This window comes from Rhineura floridana, chromosome 11 (genome assembly GCF_030035675.1).
Source record: "Rhineura floridana isolate rRhiFlo1 chromosome 11, rRhiFlo1.hap2, whole genome shotgun sequence".
NCBI lineage: Eukaryota > Metazoa > Chordata > Lepidosauria > Squamata > Rhineuridae > Rhineura > Rhineura floridana.
Genome location: NC_084490.1, coordinates 13213822 through 13241391, shown reverse-complemented (window position 1 = coordinate 13241391; position 27570 = coordinate 13213822). Strand labels below are relative to the sequence as shown.

At 45.4% G+C, this 27570-nt stretch overlaps 1 protein-coding gene and 1 long non-coding RNA gene across 3 annotated transcripts in view; one reads left to right on the top strand and one right to left on the bottom strand.

The window, feature by feature from the left end:
* Nucleotides 1–13472, bottom strand: part of PNP (purine nucleoside phosphorylase) — a 30171-nt gene extending 16699 nt beyond the window's left edge. Inside the window, exons 1-2 of one of the 2 annotated variants that reach the window (XM_061589633.1) lie at nucleotides 13269–13472; nucleotides 12961–13035 (exon numbers count right to left, since the gene is read on the bottom strand). In XM_061589633.1, the coding sequence (XP_061445617.1) occupies nucleotides 12961–13035; nucleotides 13269–13291 (98 nt within the window). In that variant the 5' untranslated portion in view covers nucleotides 13292–13472. The remainder of the gene's footprint in view (nucleotides 1–12960; nucleotides 13036–13268) is intronic. The other variant, XM_061589634.1, reaches the window with a different exon arrangement.
* A 1065-nt stretch (nucleotides 13473–14537) lies between these two features.
* On the top strand, nucleotides 14538–26011 carry LOC133366421 (uncharacterized). Its single transcript, XR_009758400.1, has 3 exons — nucleotides 14538–15086; nucleotides 22824–22929; nucleotides 25667–26011. It is a non-coding gene; the product is annotated as an uncharacterized LOC133366421 (long non-coding RNA).
* The last annotated feature ends 1559 nt before the right edge of the window (nucleotides 26012–27570 follow it).

Sequence of the window (27570 nt, the reverse complement as noted above, 5' to 3'; positions counted from 1 at the left end):
GGGGCTGCAGTACTTTTGGACACCACTTCAGCTTGCAAAATGTTTTAGTCAGCACTGAAGGGGAGGTGTAGGGGGTTGTTGGGGTCCTGCCATTGTTACAAGGCATCCGAATGGATGGCACGCACAGACGCACACAGGGAGCCTCTACAACACTGCATGATCCCACATTTCTAGCACCACCACTTAAGAGGAGTTGACTTCCCACCGTCTCAGGTCTCGCACAGAGACCTGCTCATCGCTTGACTTCCCTCCCCAGCACACTCCCAGGTTAATGACTGACAGATGCTGGCTGCTTGCTGTGACCGACCCACCCCTTTTGCGCACAAACTCAAAGCTTGGACATGCTACTCCGCACTACAGGGTCATTCACCTCTCTTTGGGGTGGGCGCCTGGAGCCACAGATGAGGATCACGTTTCAGGGCCAGGATGAATCCTGTCTAGTCCAAGAGAGCTTTAGTCGCTCCACAGAAAATCATGAGGTCTATTCACATAACCGGCTTCAACGTACTGTGATCTCAGAATGCACAACTGAAGAAAATACACATATGCATGCAACACATATTAATTCCTGGCCACCCAAACATATAATGAGTAAATCTGGTGAACTCTCCAAAACTATGCTGGAAACACTTTGGGCACATAATGCAAAAACACTAACCTGACCTCATCCCATAATTAACCGCATCCAAACCTCACCCTTTTGAGCTCTAAGTTGCTCAAAAAATGCAGACATACACACATCAGAAAAGCCTTTCTGGGAAACCCACAAGCAGGGCATATAGCTTTCCCCCAGTGTTCACCACCACCCACAGGCATTCCAAGGTACACTGCTTCTGAGCCTGGAGGTTCTATTTAGCCATCACAGCTAAAAGCCTAGGGAAGCACACATGGGGAGAAAACAACATGGCATCTTGTGCTAGGCTCATGGCCACCCTGTGAGGAAGGCTAGGTTGGCTTGGGATCAAGGTTGGGGTTAGGATTTGAAGGACCTGGGAGAGTTGCAGAGAGAGCTCTCAAAGGAAGATGGACACTGATTAGGCAAAGTGACTCCTCATATCGTAGCTTAGCGGCAGAGCATCTGCTCTGCATGCAGGAGTTCCCAGGTTCCGTTCCGAACATCTCCAGGTACGGCTGGGAGACCCCTCTGCCTGAACCCTGGAAAGCTGCTCGTGGTTGGTGTAGACGATGCAAAGTTAGATGGACCAATGGGTTCCTCTCTTCCTAATTCCCCTTCCAGCTTCAGCAGATTCTGAGGCTGAGAGATCCCTCAGGCAGTTGATCCTTAGCCTGAGATCATTTATCTGAGAAGCCATGATGAGAACAGGTCAGGGGACTGGGTCACACAACACCAAGTGAGCTTCATGGCAGAATGGGGATTTGAACCTAGAATTTTACACATCCAAGCCCAGCTCTCCAGCTACCGTACCGTAGTGGCTAGAGGCAATGTACGGTATGCCGCTGCTGGTGCTTGCAGATAGGAGCGCATGATGTGCCCGTCATGTGCCAGGAGTAGACTGGAGTAATCAGGACAGACTTATTATCTGCTGTCATCTCACACACATACACACCACCCACTCCATCGTTTAGTAGGTGAAAATGTATGTGTATATCAGTCCTATTCCCACACCAAGGATTAATATCCCTTTGTCCTTTACACATTGCAGAAGGCTCTCCTGCGCTTCCAGTTCATTCATCGACCCTGTGATGTTCCTGAGCTTTTCAGGCAAGTAAACAGTGGATTGAGCACAACTGTTAATCTCACAATGGGTCCAATTGTGTGCTTTACAGATTAAATCCATGTCCAATTACAGCATATGGTTGATAAACATACAATGCAGCCTCATCGTGCTGAAGCTAAGCAGGTCCAGGTCTGGTCACTGCCTGGATGGGAGACCACCTGCGAGCCTCTCATTCTGTGTATGCCGCCAAGCTCAATGATAGAAAGTTTATGTTGTATAGTGGTTAGAGCAAAGATGCGGAATTTTTTTCAGCAAAAGGGCCAGATTACCTGGGTGGAATGCTCTTAGCACCCACATTCCAGCAGTGAGTGTGGCCAGACCCGCTTTGCTAAAAACCTCACTGGGTGACTTTACGCCTCTTTCTCTCTCCTTTTTTCTCAGTGTAGCCTACCTCGCAGAGTTGTTGTGAGGATAAAGCACAGGGGTAAGCACAAAGTAAGCCTCCCCGAGCTTCTTGGAGCAAGGGTGGAATAAGCATGGAACAACAAATAAATATATGGAGAAACAGTGGAGAAGATGGCATGCTAGCAACATTTTTAAAAGGGCATTCCTGAAATATCCCCCAAAGACATAGGACCAGAGGAAGCCGCCTTAAACAGAGTCAGATCAATGGCCCATGTAGCTCAGGATGTTGGCTCTGCAGGGCAAAACAAGGACAGTAATCTGCCAAGGGCAGGTTATACAAAACAGGGGCTGCCCCTGCTAAATGAGGGGAAGCAGGAACCTATGCATGGCTGGTTAAAGAAAAGGCCTTGAGGGCACTGGAAAACGGGAAGCTCTGGGTTCAGATTGAGGGCATATATATATAAAAAAAACTCTGGAGGAACGTGGGGCCAGAAAACAAAAAATGCAGGGAGTACAGCGATGTCTTCATATCACGAAGTACTGCCTTTGCATCATCAGTTCACCTTGGCAGGAAAAGAAAGGGGTTGCGGCAATTTCCCTGGCTTCTGATTGGCCTCTCCACTGGAAGGGTGTGTGAGCCAGGAAAGTCCCTTGTTGGCTGCCTGCCTGTGGGAAAGGCTGTGATGCAACGAGGGGGGGGGGGGAAGAGCCCAGCAGGAAATTGTGCCATTGCAAATGAACACAGAGAAAGACAGGAAGCGAATGCCGGGAGACAGAAAAGGGGCACTGTTGCTTTATTTCCCTTGCTTGCTCTCTGGACTTGAACACAGATGTTTGCCATGGCAGCAGTTGTGATGCCAGCCTTGCCCAGGATGTTGTCACGGTCCGGTTTCAAGCGGAACAGGAAGGTACAGGAATGTGGCAAATTGTTCCTGTTTCAACAGGGCTGGCATTGCATGCCTGATGCCAGGGATGAATAACAGAGGGGTGGCCATTGGCACCATCCTGCTGCCTTGCTTGCCAGCTTCCAGAGGCATCTGGATGGCTGGTGATGGTGAGAGAACGCTAAGCGGGGATGGACCTTTGTTCTAATCCAGCTAGGCAGTTCTTTACTGAGAGAAGATAAAACACAAGGTGGATCAGGCTTATCAGCAAATAATAGCCACCATTCCCTCTAATATCAAACACAGGTGGCTGCGTGCCAACAGTACTATAACCCAAACAAGGCCGGTAAGAAGCAATAAGGAAGTATCAGAATCCAGCTCCAAGATATGCGGAAGTATAAAACATTTGTTTAAAAAGGGCAGCAAAAACACAGACACCAAGACAACTGGGTGTGGCCTGACCGTGCTCACTGGCCTACAGAACCCATGTAATATTTAATGTCATTTTGAAAAGAGAAACAGAATGGGGGTGGGTGGAGAGTGAGAGTGAATTGACCTATTTGAGTTCCTTACAGCTTATAGCAGAAATTTCCAAACTGTGGTCCACAGACCACCAAAGGACCGTGAGCTTCATTCAGGTGGTGCCGCGGCCTGTCTGTGGATTTGCAGTTGAAGGCAGCAGATGGCACATCAATCACATTCAATATTTATATTGATTTTTATTGCTTCTTTCATCTCTTGTATTTTATTGTGTTACAATCTGAATTCCATGGAACGCGATAAAATACAATATGTGAGAAATAAAAGATGCAATAAAAATACAATGAAAAATCATACAGCAGCTAGCATGGCTTGTTCCATTTGCGATAGCAGGCAGAAAAATCATTAAGTGGTCCACCAAGGCCCTCAGCAATTTTCAAGTGGTCCGTTGGGGGGGAAGGGCTATAGTATCCTTATAGTATCCCGGAAGAGGGCATGACTGGCTGGCATCCTCAACAGAAGCACTCCTGTGAGGACTCAGAATGCACTGCAACATTTTGTTGCAGGTCCCACTGGCAAAGGATACAAATGAGCTGTGTTTGCTCTATGATGAGGACTAATGGAAGGGGGCAGCCATTGTCCATCACCAGCATGCCTTGCTTGTGTGGGTTCTATCTATAGTGCTATTCTATTCAAGTACTCAGAGCAGACCCTCTGAAATAAATGAACCTAAGTTAGATGTGCCCATTAACTTTAGTGGGTCTATGCTGAATAGGACTAGCACCAGATACAACCCTGTGTTTCTCGAGCAACCTTCTCTAACGTGGTGCCCTCCAGGAGCTTTGAACTACCAACCCCCGTGAGGACTAGCCAGCAAGGCCAAAGGTCAGGGATGATGGGAGTTGTTGTTCAAAACATCTGCAGGCTCCAAGTTGGGGGGGGGAGCTGTTCTAGAGATATTGCCTTCACCCACCAATGAAAGCAGGGTGCCTTGTGCCCACGCTGCATCCGAGAGGTGCCTGAGCACCCCAGAGATCATAAGCACACAAGGATTGCTTTGCTGAATCAGATCAAAACTACACCTGGCAGATCGCACAGACCGAGAAGGCTCTTCGGGCCTAATGGACTAATACGCAACTTCAAACTCATGATGTAAGCGTCTTGGCAGTGACGGAGCTAAGGAGGAAAGAAGGCTGCATCTGATGCAATCCACCGAAAAGAGAGATGGGCCAAGGCTCCACCTCCAGCTCTTGCCGAATTGCAATGGAGCCAACCGTGATCTCTCAGCCTCATTTCTACATTGCATACAATGGGCACGCAGCAAGAAACTGCTACCCAGCAGGGTTGCTAAGAATATGATGGCAATCAGGATAATGGGTTAGTTTATTAGTGACCACTCCTACATGCCAGATGCTATAAGGAATAAGGAAGTGGCATGCCCAAGGTTGGATGTACACTCACAGTTTCGCAGCTCTAACCTGCCAAGCACAGGGAATTGGAGTAGAGAAATCTAGAAAAAATCTCTGCTTTCATTTCATTGGGGCGGGAGGGGAGTATATGTTTCTAGTCCTTAAGGCCAATTACCAAGATAGGTTGATGAAATCTATTGGGAGGGGGGTCAGGCAGAGATCTGAGCAGGATTCTGTTGGATAGGGAGTGGGGTTTCAATGACCTGCCCCTTCCATCTGACAACCAGTAGTAAAATACATCATGAGAAAGAAGCAAATATATTCAGGTTTGCCTTCCTGCACATAAATGTACAGAGGTTTTTAGAATTCCTTGTTTATTCCCTTTTAAAAAATATATTTGGAATATCTAAAGCTCTGCCTGATCTTTTTTGGAAAAATCCTAGATAGATCGTTCACAAGACATTGCCCCCATTGTGCTTACACGGTGCTGACTGCTGTCAAAACAACAGGTTTCCACTGTTTGTAGCTTCCATGCAGACTCTACTCAACAATAATACAACCCATTATGATATTTCTTGTATACTGAGCACTTGTCACTCAAAAATAAGGACAGACATTAGCCTTTTGAAGCACAGGAAAAGATTGCAAGAAAGTACATCCAGATGCTGAGGTCAATTTTTTTTTATTAAAGCCTGAATCCCTCCGAGTCCATTCTCCCTAGTGCTGGTGTGCCATTTCTGATCAAGGTTACATGAATAAACACTCTTCAAAACCTCCTAGATCCATGGAAAGATCCAAGGAAGTCTAGCAGGAGAAATTGGGTCCAACAGTTAGCATGGCAGAGCAGGACCAGAGACACCTGAGTTCTCATTCCTTTCCAGCCACTGAAGTTCACTGGAAGATATTGAGCTGTTTGCTCTCTCCTAACCTAATTTACATCACAGGGTTGTTGTGAGGACAACATGTGCGGGTGAGGGGGGTGATCTTTGCATACTCCTTAGATGAGGAGAGATGAGATAAGAATGCAGCAAATCTGAGAATTTGAATTTTAACTTTTAGTCTGGACACTTGGGACAGAATCTTTTTTAAAATGCTGAGAAATGTGAAGGGGATTTCCCTTAATATAATTTCTGGAAAATTCAAAGCTTTTAATCCTCTCTGTGTGTATTTAACCGTAAATATCTAGAACTGTGAATTAAAAGAATTCCCCTCCTAGTCCCCAGCAAGCACACACACAATAATCCCAGCTCTAAATCTTGGCTTCTGATCACCATAAGTTCCAAGCACTCTTATACCACTTTAAACAGTCATGGATTCCCCCAAAGAATCCTGGGAATGGGAGTTTGCTAAGGGTGTGAAGAGTTGTTAGGAGATCCCTCACAGAGCTACAATTCCCAGCACCCTTAACAACCTACAGTTCCCAGAATTCTTTGGGGGGGGGAGCCATGACTGTTAAAGTTGCATAATAGTGCTTTAAATAAATGTATGGTGTGGATGTGACATTGGCTCTATAGAAAGAATCAAGGAGACCTTACTCCATGGTCCTCTATGTGAGCTATCCTGAGTCGAGAATCAATCAAGAACCTCAAATTCCACCCATCCCAGCAATGTCAGAACCTTTATTTTTTTAGCCCACATCACACCCTCCAGTTACTCCCAAGATCAGATTGAAGATTCCTCCAGTGTTTGACAGCAACTCATTTAAAATTAAACCTTTCTCCGTCCTTGCTGCCTGTTACTCCTATAACATTGCCACCCTGGGCTCCTACTGGGAGGAAGGGCAGGATATAAATCTAATAACAAATAGATATTTTTTCTACATGCAAGGCACCCTCCACAACTTTATTTCTTTTCACAACAACCCTGCAAGGCAGGCTCCTAAGAGAAGACAACACCCGTGGATCACCAACAGCTGTCATAGTTGAGCAGGGATGAAAATCTGGACCTACAGGAGCTCAGAGCTACCAGCCAGTCTCTTTGCCGCACTAAAGGAATCCCCAACATCCTGAGGTTGGTTCAATGCTTGGATTAATGTTGGGGAAGGACCATAGCTCAGTGGAAGAGCATCTGCCTTGCATGCAGAAGGTCCTAGGTTCAATCCCCGGTATCTCCAGACAGGGTTGGGAATGCCCCGCCTGAAGCCCTGGAAAGCTACTGCCAATCAGTGTAGCCAATACTGATCTAGATGGACCAATGCCAGCACCCCCTCAGTGAGCAGAGGCTTCACGCTCCATTCCCCGGTCCCCCAGATCAGCAATTTCCACAGCTTCATCCTACCAAGGAGAGTCCAAAGAAAACTTTCTTATTTATTGACCCTGATTAACAGAGTAGAAAACCTTGCTTTCAACACACTTCTATGAATAAATGGAATATCCAGCCAGCACTCCAAGGAGAAAGTCCTCATGCGCTCAGTATTATCTGTACACTTTTATGGAAGTGAGTCCAAGGTTCTGCAAAAGAGAAACCAGGTCTCCTTATCCATTAATGGTGACTAATGGACAAGAAAACCAGACCTATTGCCCCCAAGGGTGACACAGCTTCTAATCTATTTCTTCATAGGACAATGACAAGCTGCTATTGAGTCAATGGGTTGCTGTTCTTCAGAGGAAGTAGTTCACATTTCTTATTTATTGTACTAGTGGTTTTTGAAGTGTTGCAATAGGTATTGTTATGTCTGCGATAAGCCAGACAGAGTAAGTTGTTCATGTTTCCCATGGAGATCAGTGGGACATTTAATCATGGCTAGCTTCCCCCCTTGATTTCAACAGGACCAAACTGAGAGTCTCCTTAAGTCTGGATCTAACCCATTCTCATCAGAAACCACACTCTTGCCTGAACAAGCACCTTGGGTGCTTTCAAAAGTTTCCAACACTGTTAAAAACCCATCTGCTTTAAAGAAAGGCATTCTGTCAGCCCTTCTAAGTAGGCCAGCCTGAGCAATCAAGATAATATTTTGCACTGACACCATAAAACATATCCTCTATGCCAAATGTTGCACCCAAACTAAATGATGCAAATTGTTATGTTCTGCACAGTTTACCCTCAGGACTCAAGACGAAGTGAGCCATACTGTAGCCTCAAGTAAATCATGATTTGCTTGTCCCATTGGTTTCACCGGGACTCTATGGTGTGACTGTCTCACAATGCAATTCTATACATGTCTGTGATTTCCTTCCAAGTAAATGATAGCACAGCAGCCTTTCTTTAGATTGAGTTTTGCCAACTTGGTGCCCTCCAGATGTTGTCAGACTACAACTCTCATCAGCCCCAGTCCGCATGGTTGTGCTGGCTGGGGCAGGAAGTTCTAGTCCAACATCTGGAAGGCACCAACTTGGCAAAGGCCGGTCTAGATCCAAACCATGATATGCAAGGGGACTCCAACATTCAGCATTTAAAGCTATGGTTTGTGCAGGTATCAAAGGGATGAGATCTGCCGCGCAAGTTTCGGCTAGGGATAGCATCATCACCCTGTTTTCTATCTGTCGAAAGAGAAAAGGCAAGAGAGGAAAAGATACTGAGCTCCTTGCCTGCTTGGAGACCGACAAGGTGGGCTTTCCGTCCTTTCAGGTCCTGTCTTTTCTTGCAGAGAGACATTTAATTGTGTAGAGCAGAGACAGAGAGAAGCCAACATGTTTGTATTAACATCACTTTAGTAATGTGGCACGGTCCTCCAGATGTTGAGGGAAACCAGACCCAGATGGCACAGCCAGTGGTCAGGGATGATGAGATCTGTGGTTCAACAACACCTGAAGCACCACAGGTTCCCCATCCGTGGTACAGAGGAAGACCTGGAACCAGAGCTGCCATATCGCAACCCAGGAAGATCCTCCTTGTCTCTTCAATGGCTCAACTGCCAAAGCAAACTGGTTTCCGTCACTTACCTACTTACCTACCTCCTTCTAAGGTGAGGCAAAAGGGAAAAAAAGGAAGCTATTTTTATTATATTTGAATGGGTTTTTATTGTTAAACCACCTTGAGATGTTTCCATACTAGGCAGTGTATATATATATATATTTAACAGCCTAACCTTAGCCTAACAACAACAACAACAACTTACCTCACAGGGTTGTTGTGAGGGTAACATGGAGAGCTACCATGAGCTTCTTGGAGGCCAAGGCAGTATATAAATGCAATAATAAAAATAAATAGTAAGTAAATAAAATAGGAGTCTGGCTGGAGGGTGGATAACAGAGCTAGAGGGCTGGGAGTGGAAGCCACAGCTACATTCTCATTCCCAGAAGGAGGGGCATGTGGTTTCTGGGTTGTAAGCTGGCAACCCTAGTTTGAGCTGATAATTGCTCTCCAAACCACATAGCAGAGCTCATATATAAAAAGAACAAATGGAAGAATGAGTAAAAAGGAAAGCTCCATCTCTTTAAGCTTTATCGCATGAAATGGCACATTTTTCTTCCATCAAATATAGGCAGCAGTAAGTCCCACAAATATGAAGATATACCTGTAATGTACTCCAAAGAACAAACATATTTTACAAAGGACAATGAACAATAATACTACAAAGCCATGGGTTATAGATCTGTTTCAATCATTATATTAAGCCTTTTTTCAAATATGTTGCAGTTAGTCCTGAGTCCAAACAGATCGACAACCAGTTCTATATTATTATTGTTTATTATACACAAGGACCCTTCCTGTGCACTGTACTCAGTGGCTGCTGGAAGCTCCATGTCAGTGGGGCAGTGGAATCGACTTTGGGTTTTAGTCTGAGCTTTCAAAGGAGCTGTCCAAGGTGCTTCAGCCCCACTGACACCCAGCTATCTATAGCCTCTGGCTGCCCACCATTCAAATATAAGCCATCCTGGGATAGTTCTGGGCACTGACAGAGCCTGGCATCCTCCTGTACAGCAGCCAGTCAGGGCCAGATGGGGATGGTGAGATGCAGAGATGGAAAACCTGGGGGACTCCAGATGTTGTTGGACTCCAACTCCCATCAGCCCCAGCCAGCATGGCCAATAGGGAGGAATGATGAGAGGTGGAGTCCAGCAACATCTGGAGGGCCCCCCCTCAATGCTAGGGGAAAATGAGTCCCAGTTTAATGCCAGTTGCTGGGAATCACAAGTAGGGAGAGTGCTGTTGCACTCAAGCCCTGCTTGTGGGCTGCCTGTAGACATCTGGTTGGCCACTATGAGAACAGGATGCTGGACTAGATGGGCCACTGGTCTGAGCCAGCAGGGCTCTTCTTATGTGGAAAATCCTTGTGTCCCAGCTCCATATCATCCCTCTCTCTGTCTCTGTCTCTTTCTGTCTCTCTCTCTGTCTCTCTCTCTGTCTCTCACTCTGTCTCTCACTCTGTCTCTCACTCTGTCTCTCACTCTGTCTCTCACTCTGTCTCTCACTCTGTCTCTCTCTCTGTCTCTCTCTCTGTCTCTCTCTCTGTCTCTCTCTGTCTCTCTCTCTGTCTCTCTCTGTCTCTCTCTCTCTCTCTCTCTCTCTCTCTCTCTCTCACACTTGAATGGACTGAACTTTGTGCCCAGGAGTCCTTGGCTCAGTTTCACCACTGTCGGTGCTGAAGGTCTGCAGAGAACGGCTGCCAGGGTCAGCAATGTGGGAGCAGAAAAATGTCAGGGCTTTATTTTTCCCACTGAAAAAAATTATGTTTCATAAGTTCATCTGTAACAAGGAATGGATGCCAATTGCAAACACAATATCAGTCAAGCTTAGAAGTTTCAAACTGTTTTTCTTGGTTCACTAAAGGCAAGTAGAATAAATTAGATCCCTCCCCAGGGCAAGGGTAGTGAATGTGGTGCTCTGCAGGCGTTGCGGACTACAACTCCCACCATCCCTGACCACTGCTATGTTGGCTGATAAGAGCTGTAGTCCAGAACAGTTGGCGGGCACCACATTGGCTAATATTGCTTTAGCATCAGAAAAAAATTGGATGCAAACCGAAAATTTTCCAGTGCAATTTTTTCCAGAAAATGTACCAATCCAGATTTTTCTGGAAAACCCACATCACTCACCAGGATTCAAGCCTGACTGGAAACCTTGCCTTCTAATACACCCAATATGTGGCATCTCATGATTATGGGAAAGCACTCTGTATATGCTCATACTCTCTCCATATGTTCATGAAGTTATGCTTTGGGGCTCCTTTTGTGTCCTCAATGGAACGGCTTCCTAGACTTTATTATTACATTTATATCCTACCTCTTCTCCAAGGAGCTCAAAGTGACATACACCATGTCTCCTTCCTCTCCATTTCATTCTCACAACAACCCTGTGAGGTAGGTTAGGCTGAGAAACTATGACTGGCCCAAGGTCACCCAGCAAGCTTCACGGCTGAGTGGGGATTTGAACCCTGGTCTCCCAGGTCCTAGTCCAACACTCTAACCACTACACCACACTGGCACTTCGCTTCCTAGATTATTTTTCCTGTCCTTTCTACTTCCTAACCCACAAGACCATCTTCTCACCTGCTTCTCTTTCTGAACCTCCAGCACAAGACAGCCCCTCGCACCCCTTCAAGAGGTCAGGACAACCAGAGTCTGATTTGAATCAAACTTCTTCACGGCTTTGGCCCAGCCCTCCTACTTGGGGAAGGAGTGTTTTAGAGCACGTGCAGAGTGTCCCCGCCCAGCCCAACAAAAAGCACAACACACACTCTCCACACTTCTAAACCTAGGATTTATATTTTCAAATGGAGAGAGGAGGCAACAAGGCATCTTTTGAAGGGCAGACGGTTGGTAGAACTTGAAAGTGAAATTGTGAGTCATTTAGGAAACCAGGTTATAAAGTATGTGTGCCAAGCAGTGTTATGTCTGGGTGGTTTCCAATTTAGATCTGACCATAACTGCAAAGAAAATCCCACTTTCCAGATGCACTGTCTATCAAAGCCACTTCTTTTCGTCTTCAAAAGAGCACTAGAGTTTTTGACCAGTCCCCTTTCCCCCTTATTGACTGCACAAAGTAGAAGAGAGCCACAGACATCTCTCATTCATCTCTCAGCCTTGCATTTAGTGGTCTTAAGCAAACCGTCTACTATCTCAGTCCTGCTTTCTCTCTGCCCCCAGAAATCTGGAGGATAATAATAGAGAGCCAGTGTGGTATAATGGTTAAGGTGGCCTATGACCTGAGAGAGCAGGGTTCAAATCCCCACTCAGCCATGAAGCTTGCTGGGTGACCTTGGGCAAATCACTGCCATTCAGTCTAACCTACCTCACAGGGTTGTTGTGAGGATAAAATGGAGAGGGGAAAATCCATGTAGACCACCTTAAGCTCCTTGGTGGGATAGAAATGTTTTATATATATATATATATATATATATAAACAAAATAATACTAACCTACTTTATTAGTTTGGTGTTAAGGATTCCCTCTACTCAGCCACAAAGCTCACGGGGCAACTTGAGCCACACACTATCTCTCAGCCTAACCTACCTCTCAGGATTGTTGTGAAAATAAAAGCAGAGAGGAGAGGACCTATGCAGCCAACCTGAGCTGCTGGCAGGCAGGATGGGACAAAAATATAAAATCAAGATAATGTGCATTTGCAAATTGATTTTTGTGGTGGTGGGGAAGCTGCCTCGATCACTAAGCATTCCTACTATAACTCTATATAATTCATCAAATCCATCAACTGTGCTGGAGAATAACACTCAGGTGTTTTGATCCCCATCCTCAACAGAATCCCCTAATCCAGAACCCCAGCTAGACCCTCCTCTTGGGGCTCCCCCACAGAGAGAGAGACCCCAAGCTTGTTCCCTCCCAGTTATATCCCACAAGCTTCACTTCACCGCATCCTCTCAAGAGGAAGCAGATGTCTCAAATTCACCACCACCACCTGGGCTTTGATCTCTTCCCTGGCAAGCCCCCTCCTCTCTACGGCTTTCTCCAAAAATGATGTTTGAGAGGGGGGGCTCATCATAGGAATTCATAGCCGTAAATGCCAAGAGTGGCAGGGAAAGAGAGGAACGGCCCGCAAAGACCCCAAAAGAGGGGTGGGGTGATGCCAAGCAACCTTAAATTGACCGCTAGAAGCCTGGAAGCTAACCAGTCAGGAATCCCCTGGTTCATAGTTACCGGCCTTAGGAGGTCTCTTTTCTAAGCCTCCTTATACACTACGGGGCTAACACTGAAACTGCCCTACCTTTCGGGGCTGTCGTCAAGACTGTCGCAAGACGGTGCAGGCTCAGCCGTTTTGGAAAAGAAGAAAAAGAAAAGCCTACACACAAAAAAGGGCGATATCAAAAACGCGACGTGTTATTTCCAGATCTGTTTTCAGGGTGCTGAACAAAGGTGGGGGACCGGGACTCCCTCTACCCGGGACTCCCTAAGCCTTTTGAAACAATTGATCAAAGGAGCCACGTGCAGGCAGGATCTCCCCGCTTACGAGCACTCAAAGAAATCACACACACCCCGCCTAAAAATAATAATAATAACCAAAATCCTCCTGACCTCTCTTCTTTGTGACCAGACATGTCAGATTTCCCGCAGTTTAGCTGATGAGATTTTGGGTAGGGATTTTTTTTTCCCCACTCCTGTGCCCGCCGGATCCTCCGTCTATTCTTCCCTCGGGAGAATTGCGCTTCAGAGCAAGAGGCAGACGCTTTACCGGCCTCCTAAAGAGGGAGAGTGTCGTCACAGGGACGTCGGCCAATGAGAGCCCTTCCTCTGCAGGCAACAAAGGTTGCCCCTGGCAACGCCGGGTCTTCTCGTCACCGCCGTGGACCGCTTTTGCCCTGCCCATTCCATTCATTCCCGGTTTCCCCACCCCACCCTCTGGTGGCCGGCAGGGAGAAGGAAATGGCCGGCCAGGTTAAGTCGGACGTATCTGTCCGCAGGCGAGGAGGAACTAGCTGCTGGCCCCGAGGGGGAAGGAAGTGCAGGGAGGCTGACTTCCACTGACAAAGCTACGTGTGACACACAGATGATGATCCTTATGATGATGGAGGAAGAGAATGAATCTATGGATTTCTGCACGTCAAGAGGACAGATCACTCAGGAATTCCCCGGCACGTTTGAAACGGTTTTCACACGCGGCTAAGGCGGTTTCATCACAACCGATCCGGTGCTCCTTCAGTCTTTGTAACAAGTTGCCCCCTTGCTGACTTTTATGCTCGTTTTAATTCTATTATTATTATTACGTTCCTCCAAGGCAAGGCGGCGAACATGGTTCTCTCTCTCCCTCCCCCCCCCCATCGCTCTACGTTTAATCCTCACAACATCTCTGTGAGGTAGGTTAGGCTGAGAGACACTGACTGGCCCAAGGTCACCCAGTGAGCTTCAGGATTGAATAGGGTTTTGAATGAGCTCTTTTGTTGTGTTTTTTGTTCCCGTGAGTGTTTTTTTAAATTACGAATTAATATTTTATTGTTTATGTAAACTGTCTAAAAAGCGTGGTTGGATGGGTGGTATACAAATTTACTATTATTCAGCAGGAACTACTCTCTGTTAAGTAAATTCAGTTCAGATGTAATGGTGGTAAATATAATCAGAACATAAATGTATAAAAACTTTATTTAAGACTGACAGTATTGTCAGAAAGCACTCTTCAAATACCTATAAGGCTGTCACATACACAACAAAGCCTTGTCCTCTGCTAGCCCAGAGGGCAGGAGTGCCTCCAGATTGTCAGCACAGTGCAGGAGGGTTTCAAGGGCATTAGTAGAATTTAATGTTTGTGCATTAAGTGGATTAAAGGGCTCTGTCACCCTAGGGCAACAAATCCACTTTAAAAAACAAAACAAACCCAGAAATGCATTGAAAAGTTCCTAATGGAAAGATGTGTAAACACCCTGCAGTCAAATCAGGATAAATGCAGGTTGCCAGGCCTGGCCTCCAAGAGGTCTTCTGTAGCTTTAAAAGTTGTGCAGAGGGGAGGGAGAATTCCACCTTGTGGTTTTTCCCATTACAGAGTTGCAAGAACACCTGCACTTGGCTGACTATCTCTTCTCCTAAAGATACAGGATCAGTCTCAGGCCATGGACCTGGCAACCCTACTGCCAAGTGAAGTGAGGTGGGCTTCTACTAAGGAGAGGGCATTCTTGGTGATGGCACCTTGATTTAGGAAAAGCCTCCCCACAGAGGCTTGCATACTACCATCTTTTTGGTGTCTCAGGTGGAGCTCCTGATATAATGTTATCTAGGGCATTGTGGGAACTTTAATTGGATGCTCAGACATTCAGCTGTGGAAGACCTGGGTAGGAGGTGCCAATGCCTCAGACTCAGTCACAAAAAAAAGTTACAAATGGAGAGCGGAGTTGGAGTGGAAAGGTAAATCATTAGTTAAACTTTAGATGTGTCAAGTTCATGAGGACTACAATGATGTGTGATCTTGGTGTGTGTGTTTTTCTAATTTCTGTATTTATGAGTGTAGAATTACAGGAGGCAACCCACAGGGTGTGGGAGGTTTTGTTTTGTTTGTATTTTGCTTCTAAGTAAGGAACAGTTTCCTGGAAGGGAAATTAGTTGAAACGCGTTATGAATCTCCAACAACACAATGAAAAGTTAACCCTTCCACAGCCCCAGGCAAGCCCAGTTCCAAGTGCTCTCACTTTTACTTGTCTAGGTTGTGTGTGGCGTAGTGGTTAGAGTGTTGGACTGCGACCTGGGAGACCAGGGTTTGAATCCCCACACAGCCATGAAGCTCACTGGGTGACCTTGGGCCAGTCACTGCCTCTCAACCTCAAAGGAAGGTAATGGTAAACCCCCTCTGAATACCGCTTACCATGAAAACCCTATTCATAGGGTCGCCATTAGTCGGAATTGACTTGAAGGCAGTCCAGGTTTAATTAGATGGGAAGATAGCCTGTCCATATTTAAGCCAATCTCCATAGATTGAACCTTGCCCTTAATTTCTCTTTCATCCTTTTTTTGTTTTCCAGATCTATCTTTATTCTCCTTTCTCATAGAATCCTGAGTTTCTTTCAGCTCCTGTCTCATTTCATGAAATTCAGTTCTCCACGCTTGTCTATTATTTCTCAGTTCTTGTTTTATTGAGTTAATCCCATCCATTATTTTCTGAAGCATGTCTAGAAATAAAGTCCCTTCTTGTACATCCATGATCTTCTTAATTGCCATTCTTAAAACCAAAAGAACAAAACTCCTTCAATTTTCAATGTCCCAAGCAAAGAGCAGTTTATTTCTTTATCCAGTTACAAAGGAGTTAATCTTTCCAACCAACGTCACACGCTAGACAGTCCTTATCTCTTAAATGTCCAGAAGTGCAAAAACAGCTTTTAGTTCACAGCGTTCAAATAACTAGTAGCAGAGAGAATGAGCAGATTCGTCAACAACAACAACAAAAGTAGATCAGAAAAAATAGTCCCTTATATATATTACACAAAAGTCTTGTAAATCAAAAAGATTTCTTATCTCTCCCAATCAGAAAGCTCTCATCCGTTGTAATCTTTAAAACGCAATTTTCCATGTCAGCTTTTTGCAATAAAAAAAAAATATAAGCTATTTATATTTTCTTCCCCCTTAGTTCCGTAAATAAAGAAGGAAAGTCTTACCTCATCTAGGTTATCTTAATTGCTGTTACTTTGACAAATCTCTTTAGCTATATAGATAAGAAAATGATAAATGTAGACAGGAGGTTTGCCTGCTAGTCCGTTAAAAAAAAACGGGTCACTTATCCAGCTGAGCTAGCATAAAATCCTCGCTCTGTCTGAACTGCTGGAAGACAGACAATTCTGACGAATTCCAGGCTCCAACAATCGAAACAAAACTATGTGGCAGATCTCACGCTTCTTCCTTATCCGGAAGAAATCATCCCCAGTCAGAAAAAACCCTTCTGACTGAATTTAAAACTGGATAAGTTTCATCCAAGACGGGAGCCCGTCTCAGAGGCAGCACAGGCGGAGGGATCCTCCTGAAAAAAGATTTGGATTTCCTGGTTGTGACGGATCCTGGAGATAAATATTACAGTTTGGAATACAGCGCTGTCTCTGAAGGAATTGAAGAGATTGGAGATAAAGATATTATCGGTTCAAAAAAATTCCTGGACTGGAAGGATTTGATGGAACTTGAAATGGAGAAAGTTAATAGAATTAATCCCTGTTTTGTGTCAATGGAAAAACCTTCAAGAAATGTACTAGTGTATCATGTGGAAAAGAGGAGCACAGATGCGGCTTTGAAACAATACTTCAGTGTTACGTTTGGATTTGATGGTAAGAAAATATCTGTGATGGAGGAAATTCCTATCAGACTTTTATTATATGACTATGACAGCAAGATTTTTGGGTGCGTAAAGATGGAAGATGGACCCAATATGGATAATGACAGAAGAGCGATTTGAAACTACTGCACTCAGTAGATTTGATGAGTTGGATTAATTGACATGTTTATTTAGAAAAAAAATTGATTGACATATATCTCAAGGATTGGAAACTTCTCTTTGACTTTTTGTGGAAGATTAAAATGGTATGTTGTTAATGAGATTTGAAACCAACTAAGATAACTGCTGGAGAAAGGTGATTTTTTAATCTATTAAGAGATAGGTCTGTTATATATTATAGATTTATAGTTGAATTATAGTGTTTTGAAATTACTGGATTTAGTAGATTTGATGAGCTGGATTAATTGGCATGTTTATTTAGAAAAAAAATGATTGATATATATCTCAAGGATTGGAAACTTCTCTTTGACTTTTTGTGGAATATTAAAATGATATGATGTTAATGAGATTTGAAACCAACTAAGATAACCGCTGGAGGAAGGTGATTTTATAATCTATTAAGATATAGGTTTGTTACATATTATAGATTTATAGCTGAACTATGACAAATTGGAAGTCAATATTTTTATATATATGTATTTTTTTGTATTGTATTAGTTATTGATTTGTGTTGTTTTCTTTTTGTATTATTTTGGTTTTGAAAATTAGAATAAAAATTAATTGAAAAAAAAAAAAAGATGGGAAGATAGCCTGAAGGCTCTGAGCAAATTGGATCATGTGCCCCATTAGGCAAAAATTTCCCCTTCAGAATCAAAGGCTGACAGAAACGCATCCGGTGAATCAGTGCTGTAATGAGAGTTTGCGGCTTCAGGTGTTTTAGCTGCTGGTGTAGACAGGATATTGGGATGGGTGACAAATCCTGTCCAGCATGGATGATCCCTTGTCTCAGAAGATGTGTGTGTGCTGCTTCCTTACAGTCCTGATTCATGAGTCTATAGTAAATTATTGTTACTGTGTTATAGCCTCAGAGCAAGCCTCCAATCTCTTTGCACCATGGGCCAGGGAAGCTGGCTTTCTTTTGGGGAAACCGAGAAAGATGACCCTGAGTTGTGTGATATACAGCTGTCTGCTGTCTCCAGACAAGGAGACCTAGATGCATCTCAAGAAAAACGTACAGGGGCAGTAGGAACTGCACAGAAGGCCAAACTGGGGCAAAGAAGGCCCAACATAGGATTGGGGGAGCGTGGCGGGAGATGAGAGAGAAAGCAGCCAAGATTTGGGGAATGGGAACTGGTGGGTATAATGGGACAAAGCTGGGCCGCAGGGCCGCTTGAATGAGGCAGACACTTCAGACAGCAGATGCTGCAGGGTGGCAAACTGCGGGGTTGTGCTGGGAGCCTGAACTGTGTGCCACATAGGCAGCCTGCTCTGCATCTCCTAAACAAACCTGCTGCCCTCAAGGCACGTCTGCTCTATATATTTAGAGCACTATTATACCACTCTATTAACAGTCAAGGCTTCCCCCAAAGGATTCTGGGAACTGTAGTTTGTGAAGGGTGAGGAAGAGTTGTTAGGGGACCCCTATTCTCCTCACAGAGATCCAGTGTGGTGTAGTGGTTAAGGTGATGGACTATGACCGGGGAGACCAGGGTTCGAATCCTCACACAGCCATGAAGCTCACTGGGTGACCCTGGGCCAGTCACTGCCTCTCTGCCTCAGAGGGAGGCAATGGTAAACCACCTCTGAATACCGCTTACCATGAAAACCCTATTCATAGGGTTGCCATAAGTTGGGATCGACTTGAAGGCAGTCCATTTCCATTTCATGCTCCTCACAGTGTGACAGTTCCCAAAATTCTGTGGGAAGAGGGATTGATTGCTAAACCACTAACTCTATGAGGGGAGTAGGGGTCTTCTACGAACTCTCAGCACCCTTAAGAAAGGATTCTTTGAGGGAAGCCGTGACTGTTTAAAGTAGTACAAAGCTGCTTTAAATGTATAGTGAAGATGGGACCTCAGATGTGGGGGAGGGTGCTGTCCTATAGCCAGTGTTCCAGTGAGGTTCACCTGCTAGTCTAGTTGGCTTCTGTTAGTGGAATGGGGTGTGCATGCACCATGTTGCCCTCATAATTTCTTACATCAGTTCTCAAACAGTGCCCCCCCCCCATGATGACTTAAGACACTTGGAAGTTTTGGCTCCTTGGAGTTTTGTCCACCTCCTTCCCTGGATGACTTGTTTTAAGAGATAATCTGAGGGGCCCCTAACTTGTTGACTGATGGCTTTAAAGCAGCCACAGTGGGTTTGGATTTTGATTGGGGCAGTTTCATTGTGGAGTGCTTAAGGCCCTTACAGACATCCTTTTTGTTGTGCATTCATTACGATTCATGTTCACGATGGTATCAGGGTCAGGGCGGTTACATGTAGGGTTGCCAGGTCCATGGCCTGAGACTGATCCTGTATCTTTAGGAGAAGAGAAGGTCAGCCAAGTGCAGGTGTTCTTGCACCTCTTGGAGGCTGGGCCTGGTAACCATGAGGTCTTCTGTATCTTTAACAGTTGTGCAGGGGAAGGGAGAATTCCACCTTGTGGTTTTTCCCGTTACAGGGTTGCAAGAACACCTGCACTTGGCTGACTTTCTCTTCTCCTAAAGATACAGGATCAGGATCAGGCCAAGAACCTGGCAACCCTAGTTACATGTGATCCTTTTTTCAACACTGCGCCTGAAAATGTTTTGGGGTGGTCATATTGTTTTGCTTCAAATTGGTGCAGGTCCCATAATGTCCTGCTGAAATTCTTTTTATACCACAAATGTTCCGGTTTATTTTTTGTCCTGCTTTCGTTCCACTATAGTGCAAGAGTGTCCCTCCAGATGGCAATAATGTGATAACATTGGGGAAGCATTCCAGAACTACTAATAAAGTGGGATGGTGTGTGGATTCTGGTCCAATATAAACCCACCATTAATGCACTATCATTGCATTAATTCCACTTTGCAGAATACTCTCACAAAACCCTCGAATACCAATCTGATTCTGGAAATGGAAATGGACTGCCTTCAAGTCGATTCCGACTTATGGTGACCCTATGAACAGGGTTTCCATGGTAAGCAGTATTCAGAGGGGGTTTACCATTGCCTTCCTCTGAGGCTGAGAGACAGTGACTGGCCCAAGGTCACCCAGTGAGCTTCATGGCTGTGTGGGGATTCGAACCCTGGTCTCCCAGGTCGTAGCCTCTGAGGCTGCTACTATCCCCACTGTGGATTGGGTATGGTGTTGTTGTTGGGGAATTCATGCACAATATTGTTACTTATGCATTGCTGAAATCTCTACTGTGCCTGCTGCCAGTATTAGTTTACTTTGCGATCATCATCATCATCACCCAGTGGTTTATCAGCCAAAAGAGTGCCCTTATTGTTAATTCTCTTGACTACAAATGTATTAGTCAAACATAATTGTCTGGAGAGGTGTGATCAACAGTTCAAAACAGACCTCAGCAGTATGTGAAAAGGCAGGCTGTTCACACCATGCCGCCTTAGTTTTCATCCGCCTGTGTATATGTGCATTTACGCACATGCGGATTTGAAGCCATGATGCATTTCCTCCTCCCCTCTGGGATTTAACTGGGGAAGGAATCTGAACCCTGGAGAAGAACAACTCTAGTGATTCACACTAATAATTTTAAGCATTCCCCATAAAAGCAAAAATGGGAGCAAAAGAGAGGCAAGGATTTGACAGGGACCCCGACCCGGAAAACAGAATTAAATGGGAAGAGCTGGAGTATATGGATCACAATTAAGCTTTAAAGATGCTCCACCGCTTGTACACAGCTACTCATTTTGGACAGACATTGTACACTCTATACATTTAAAGCACTTTTAAAACACACACCCCATAAATCTTGGGAACTGTAGGTTGTTAAGGACGCTGGGAATTGTAGGTCTGTGAGGGGGTAAACTACAGTTCTCAGAATTCTTTTTTTGGTGGGGGGAAATGCTTTAAATATATGTGCACATATGCTACGTGTGCTTATTCAAGGATGGGGGAACCTCAGGCCTGGGTGCCAAATGTGGCCCTCCATGCTTCTCTGTTTGGTCCTCAGAACTCTCCACAGACCACAACCACCACATCCTCTTGCATACTTTTGCTTAGCCAGAATGTGTCCTCAAATTGTAAGAATGCCTTTTGCTTACCAGGAAGGAGGATGGAGAGATGTGTGAGGCGTGTGTGTGGAAATCTCCATCTTTTGCAAGGCTGGAATGTAACCTACTGTACAAAGATAAAGGTCATATCCATTGGTCTGCCCACTTTTTTGCCTCTGACCCTCCTCTCTCACTCCTGGCCTGGCATACAGCCCCTGGAAGGCTGCCCACCAAGAAATGCGGAGATTCCTCCACCCCTGTGCTAATTAATGGGACACATGTTTTACATGAAAAAGGCTCTCCAGATCCAATCTCCAGTGAAGACAGCTGGACTGGGAATGACCTCTCCAGGAAGGGCTATTCTGGAACATCAAAATGACAGGCCCTGGACTCAGCTGCTGTTTCAAAAGAGGGCACAGGATAGGCATCAACACATTTTTTTCTACCAAGCCTTCTGCCCAGCTCAAAACATCTATTTTTCTTCATAATGCAACACATCAATCCTACATACTTGACTACATGGCTTTGATGGTAAAGTGTAGTATGCATATTATTAAAGCTCACTTATACCCACTTCACCTATGGTCCCCACCTTAAGGCACTGATTCTTAAAATTGCATTGGGGGCCATATTTTCATATCTTGCATCACCTGATGAGAGCCAGTGTGGTGTAGTGTTAAGGTGTTGTACTAGGACCTGGGAGACCAGGGTTCAAATCCCCACACAGCCAGGAAGCTCACTGGGTGACCTTGGGCCAGTCACTGCCTCTCAGCCTCATGAAAACCCTATTCATAGGGTTGCCATAAGTCGGAATCGACTTGAAGGCAGTACATTTACATTTTTGCATCCCCTGAGAGCCTTCCAAATTAGAATTCACTTCCTTCTGTACTCCAGCGAAGCAGGGTACACAGCTAGGTTTGCAAATTCTGTGCGTCACTGAGACATTTGTTAGTTAAAACATTGCTACTGATCAGGCTGGATCCACACCATAAACATTTAAAGCATATGACTTCCCTCCAAGAATCCTGGGAACTATAGTTTACCCCTCACAGAACTGCAGTTCCTAGGATCCTTAACAAACTATACTTTCCTTTTTCGGGAAGACATGTACTTTAAATGTGAGTCAAAGTGGACTTTACATTATTCACTTTTCTAAAAAAGAAAGTGTGCTTCAACTGGATGCTTTTATTTTGAAGAGAGGGTGGGGAGCCGGTGACCTGTGCTACTGCCTGCTCAGCCAGCTGTCCAGGTGATAACTGTTGATGGGCATCTTCAAGGCCTCCTGCTCTCCCTTCAAGCAGAACAGGGTTGGGGAATCTCAGGTGCGCGGGGCAAGTTGAGGCTCTTCAAGCCTCCTTATGTGGCCCCCAGGTCTCTCCCCAGACCACACACCATCTCCACGTCACGTCCTTCACTGGGCCTGCTTCTCACACACTCCCAATGAATTTTTGTGTGGCTAGAATGTGTCCTTGAACTCCGATAATGCATCTCGCTTGCCTGGGTGAAGGATAGAGACAGGGATGTGTGAGTGTGTGTGGATAGAAACAAGTCTACTGTACAAAGAAAAAAATTAACATTACTTGCTACTTTCGCTTCTGGCCCCATCCACCATGTGGTCCACGGAAGCTTGTCTAGAAAGGAATGCAGTCCTGGGGCTAAAAAAAGGTTCCTCATCCCTGGACTTTCCTTTGACAGCACTTCAAATGGAGAACCGCCCTCTGTATGGATTGACCACCCTACCCACGATGAGGCAGATTATGTTGAGAGGTAGTGACTTAATCCAAGCTCCTCCACTGCTCTGGTAGGTGAAAGGTGATAATATAATCATAGAATAGTAGAGTTGGAAGGGGCCTATAAGGTCATCAAGTCCAACCCCCCTTTCACCTAGCTCCCACTTCTCACCCTATTGCTGTCTTGCCCACCACTGTCAGCCCTCTTCACACTCTCTTTCCATGCCCTTTCTTTCTACAGCCCTTATCCCACAAACTAGAGAATTTGTGCAAGATTTTTCCTTAGTGAAATTGGCTTTTCATTTCCCTCACAGGGGCTATCATAAAATCATAGAATACTAGAGTTGGAAGGGGCCTATAAGGCCATCGAGTCCAACCCCCTGCTCAATGCAGGAATCCAGATCAAAGCATTCCTGACAGATGGCTGTCCAGCTGCCTCTTGAATGCCTCCAGTGTCGGAGAGCCCACTACCTCTCTAGGTAATTGGTTCCATTGTCTTATGGCTCTAACAGGAAGTTTTTCCTGATGTTCAGTTGAAATCTGGCTTCCTGCAACTTGAGCCCATTATTCCGTGTCCTGCACTCTGGGACGATCGAGAAGAGATCCCGGCCCTCCTCTGTGTGACAACCTTTTGTGTATTTGAAGAGTGCTATCATATCTCCCCTCAGTCTTCTCTTCTGCAGGCTAAATATGCCCAGTTCTTTCAGTCTCTCCTCATAGGGCTTTGTTTCCAGTTCCCTGATCATCCTTGTTGCCCTCCTCTGAACCTGATCCAGTTTGTCTGCATCCACATATCTCCTCTCCTGCTCTGCCACTCTAACTACCGTGTCACACTTTCTTCTCCTGTATTTGGGCCTCTTGCCCTCCACCCAGTGTAAGCTAATGTGTTTCTCACAGGCCCAATATATCGAAAGGGACTGCTACGCTTCAGAAAGGCTCTCTCTTTTGCAACAAGCAAAGCATCTAGCACAGCTTCGCCCGTCTTGTGCCTTCCAGATGTTTCGGACTACAACTCCCAGCAGCCCAAGCACTCAGCCATTATGGGAGTTGTACTACAAAACATCTGGATGGAACCAGGTTGGTGAAGGCTGATTTGGCATCTACATTTCAGTCAAGCTGGGGAGTTTGAGGAGACGAGACTGGGGTTGATGGGGAAGAACACATATTCCAATTTAGCCAGAGAGAAAATTAAGAAAGCATGATTCTAATCTGCTTATTCAGTAAAAGTTCAGTGATCCCTTATCAGTTGGCACACAGCCAGTGAGATTGCTCTCGCGTTATTTATTCACAGTGTTATATAATATCTTGCTTATTTTATAAGTGAGGAAACCTACGTCAATAATAGTAGTTCAGGATAGGGATGGATTTCTTTCTCTCAAAGAAGATGACATCAGCATTTTTTTAACCTTTCATAAGAGCAAACAAAATTGCCCTGTAATTTGATTGCGTCCACAGTGTCCCTGAGCTGGAATTGCAGTGGGACTGTGTCAGCACTAACTGTGCCAACCCAATAGCCATGTGCCATGGTGGCTGAACAGAGGTCAGGCAAGGAGAAGGGGCACTGATAAGACAGGGCAAACACATGTTAGAGAGAATGATCCAAGAGGTATTGCAGATAACTTGCATATGGGATGGCCATTGGGTAAGTCTCTCCCCACATCCTTTTTAAAAATAATTAAAAAGATGAATTTTATTTATGACATTTGTTTCCCAACCCTTCTCCCTAAAGCTCAGAGTGATGTGCTGTTGTGGGGATTATATTCATAATAACCCATGCCATATATTTAAAGCGCATGGCTCCCCCCTACGATCCTGGTATCTGTAGTTTATCCCTCACAGATCTTCAGTTCCCAGGACCCATAACAAACTACAGTTCCCAAGATTTTTTGCGGGTAGCCGTGTGCATTAAATGTGCTTTATGTGTAGGATGTGGATGTGAGGTTAGACTGAGAGCTGGTGAATAGGCCAGAACTACATGATGGCTACATTCAGCTGTAGCAATCAATCGTGTAGCACTATGGGAATGAGCTTGGGCAAACCCTTGGGCTCATGTGCTCCCCTCCTCTTCTGGCATGGTTGTGAGGAGGAGATGGGAAACATTCTCTTCTCTTTTCAGCCAGCCAGAGATCCTTGTTCACAGCACAGATGGGGAAGTTGTGGCTCTCCTGGTGCTTTTGGACTACAACTCCCATCATCACCGACCAATGGTTGTGCCAGCTGGACTGAAGAAAGCAGGAATCCAGCGATATCTGGAGGGCCACAGATTCCCCACCCCTCTTAAGGGGAACAAGCCAGGATCATAAATCATTATTTGACGTTGGCTTGTTTCCCTAAGAATAACATGTGTTTTTAACTTGCTTATCGGTTTTTATGGGTTTTAATGCTTTAAATTTGTATATTTGTTTTTAATGTTCTTAATTGTTGTAAACCGCCCAGAGAGCTTTGGCTATGGGGCGGAATATAAATGCAATAAATAAATAAGATAAAGCACATTAGTTTGGGTTCAGACATAAAGAGTAACTGTGGTTAGCTGAAGATGGAAGCAAAAGCTTCCAATCTGCTTCTTGCTAACATGCTGGAGGAGAAGTGGGAGCATGTGAGCACTGAGGCTGGTGCATGTAACACTAAACCATGATGTGAATCACGCCACTAATCTCCCTGGCATAACAGGCAGTATCTGAACCTGGGTTTCTTACTTGGGTGATCAGTTTACCAGCTCTGCCTGCCTTGTGGCTGAACCTACTGTGTGAAAGAAGCTGTTGCCTAAGACTGTGCCGTTATTTGCAAGTGTGTGTATGTTCCCTTCAGGGCTGACTGAGAGCAGTCCCACCTCCCTATGAAAGAAGCTGTTGCCTGGAATTGTCTTGCTGTGCTGGGTGAAGAAGCCTCTTTCCAGAGGGTGTCAACTGGCACTGGGTTGGTGCTGAGCAGCTATTTCTGACATGCTATTTTTGAATTATTCAGAGTCTGTATTGCTTTGCATTAATTGTTAATTGAATTGTTCACTTTTGCTTTGCTTTTACATTGTTGTGGGCTTTTTAATATGATTACATTGAGGGAAATGTTGGCTCATTTTTAATGCTTTGTTATTGTAAGTCACTTTGAGCTCAGCGTTCTTGGAGAAGCAGTAGGCAAATATTAAATCAAATCAAAATGTAGGCATCACAAAAAAAGTTAACAAAATCTGCGTATGTTAACTTATTTGTAAATACGCTAATTTAAAAATAGTTACTATAATTTAAATAGAAATACTATATTGCCATAGTGGCAAAGATTGTGACCAGGTAGATTTTGTGACTGTCCAGGTGCAAACGGTTGATGAAGAACTTCAAGTTCCCCTGTGTGCTCTCCCTTTTTATGATTAACAGAAGAATAGAAGAGTCCTGCTGGATCAGGCTAACAGCCCATCTAGTCCAGCATCCTGATCTCACAGTGGCCATCCAGATGCTCATGGGAAGCCCGCAAGCAGGACCTGAGTGGAAGAGGACTCTCCCCTCCTGTAGTTTCCAGTATTCAGAAGCATTCATCATTCAATATTTTAGTATTCAGAAGTATGCTGCCTTTGACCGTGGAGGCAGAGCATAGCCATCATGGGTAGTAGCCTCTGATAGCTTTGTGCTCCATGAATTTAGCTAATCCTCTTTTAAAGCCAGTTCTTTATCTTTAAACCAGACGTAGACCAGACAGCTCTTCAAGCAGAGGACTCCTTCAAATACAGGACTGTCCTCTGTAAAGAACGACATGTGTGTGGCCAGTTATTTCCTTGACATCTTGCCAAGATGGGGCCTGGTCCTGCCAGGCAGAAGTCCCTCAGGGAAGGGTGGTGGAGGTGGTGGTCCCACAGCAGCAGCAGCAGCGGCAGCAGCAGCAGCGGCAGCGGCCTCTCCTTCCCTTGGGCGATGGTCTCTTCCTCCTGCAGGCACTGGGTCTCCCAGGCCACCTCAGCCAGCCAGCTTATGTATCCCTCCAGAGAGGGACAGGTGGTAAGAATCGGTCCTGGCTGGCTGGGTACCTGGGGCCTGGTCCTGCCAGGCAGAAGTCCCTCAGGGAAGGGTGGTGGAGGTGGTGGTCCCGCGGCAGCGGCGGCAGCAGCAGCAGCCTCTCCTTCCCTTGGGCGATGGTCTCTTCCTCCTGCAGGCACTGGGTCTCCCAGGCCACCTCAGCCAGCCGGCTTATGTATCCCTCCAGAGAGGGACAGGTGGTAAGAATCAGTCCTGGCTGGCTGGGTACCTGGGGCCTGGTCCTGCCAGGCAGAAGTCCCTCAGGGAAGGGTGGTGGAGGTGGTGGTCCCACAGCAGCAGCAGCAGCAGCAGCAGCAGCAGCAGCGGCCTCTCCTTCCCTTGGGCGATGGTCTCTTCCTCCTGCAGGCACTGGGTCATGGTTGGCCACAGCTTCTTGGGAAATGGCAGTTCTATCTTGCAGTTCCATGAGCATTTCAGTCACTTGATGCTTTTGCATGGTGTAGATTCTCTGGCATTTAGTATGTGAATGAGCATATGAGATATGGAAGTACTATTAAGGCATAGAGGCCTGCCCTGTTTCCAACCAGTATTGTCATGACATAGAAAACAGCAAGAGGGCTTCCGATAGGTATGTTGCCATCAACTATTAAACCCTCTTCACTGGGGCTGGCAGTGCTATGCAAATAAGATACACATATCTGTAGTGTATACACATATTTAATAAAGATCCTCAAATGCAAACATGTATCA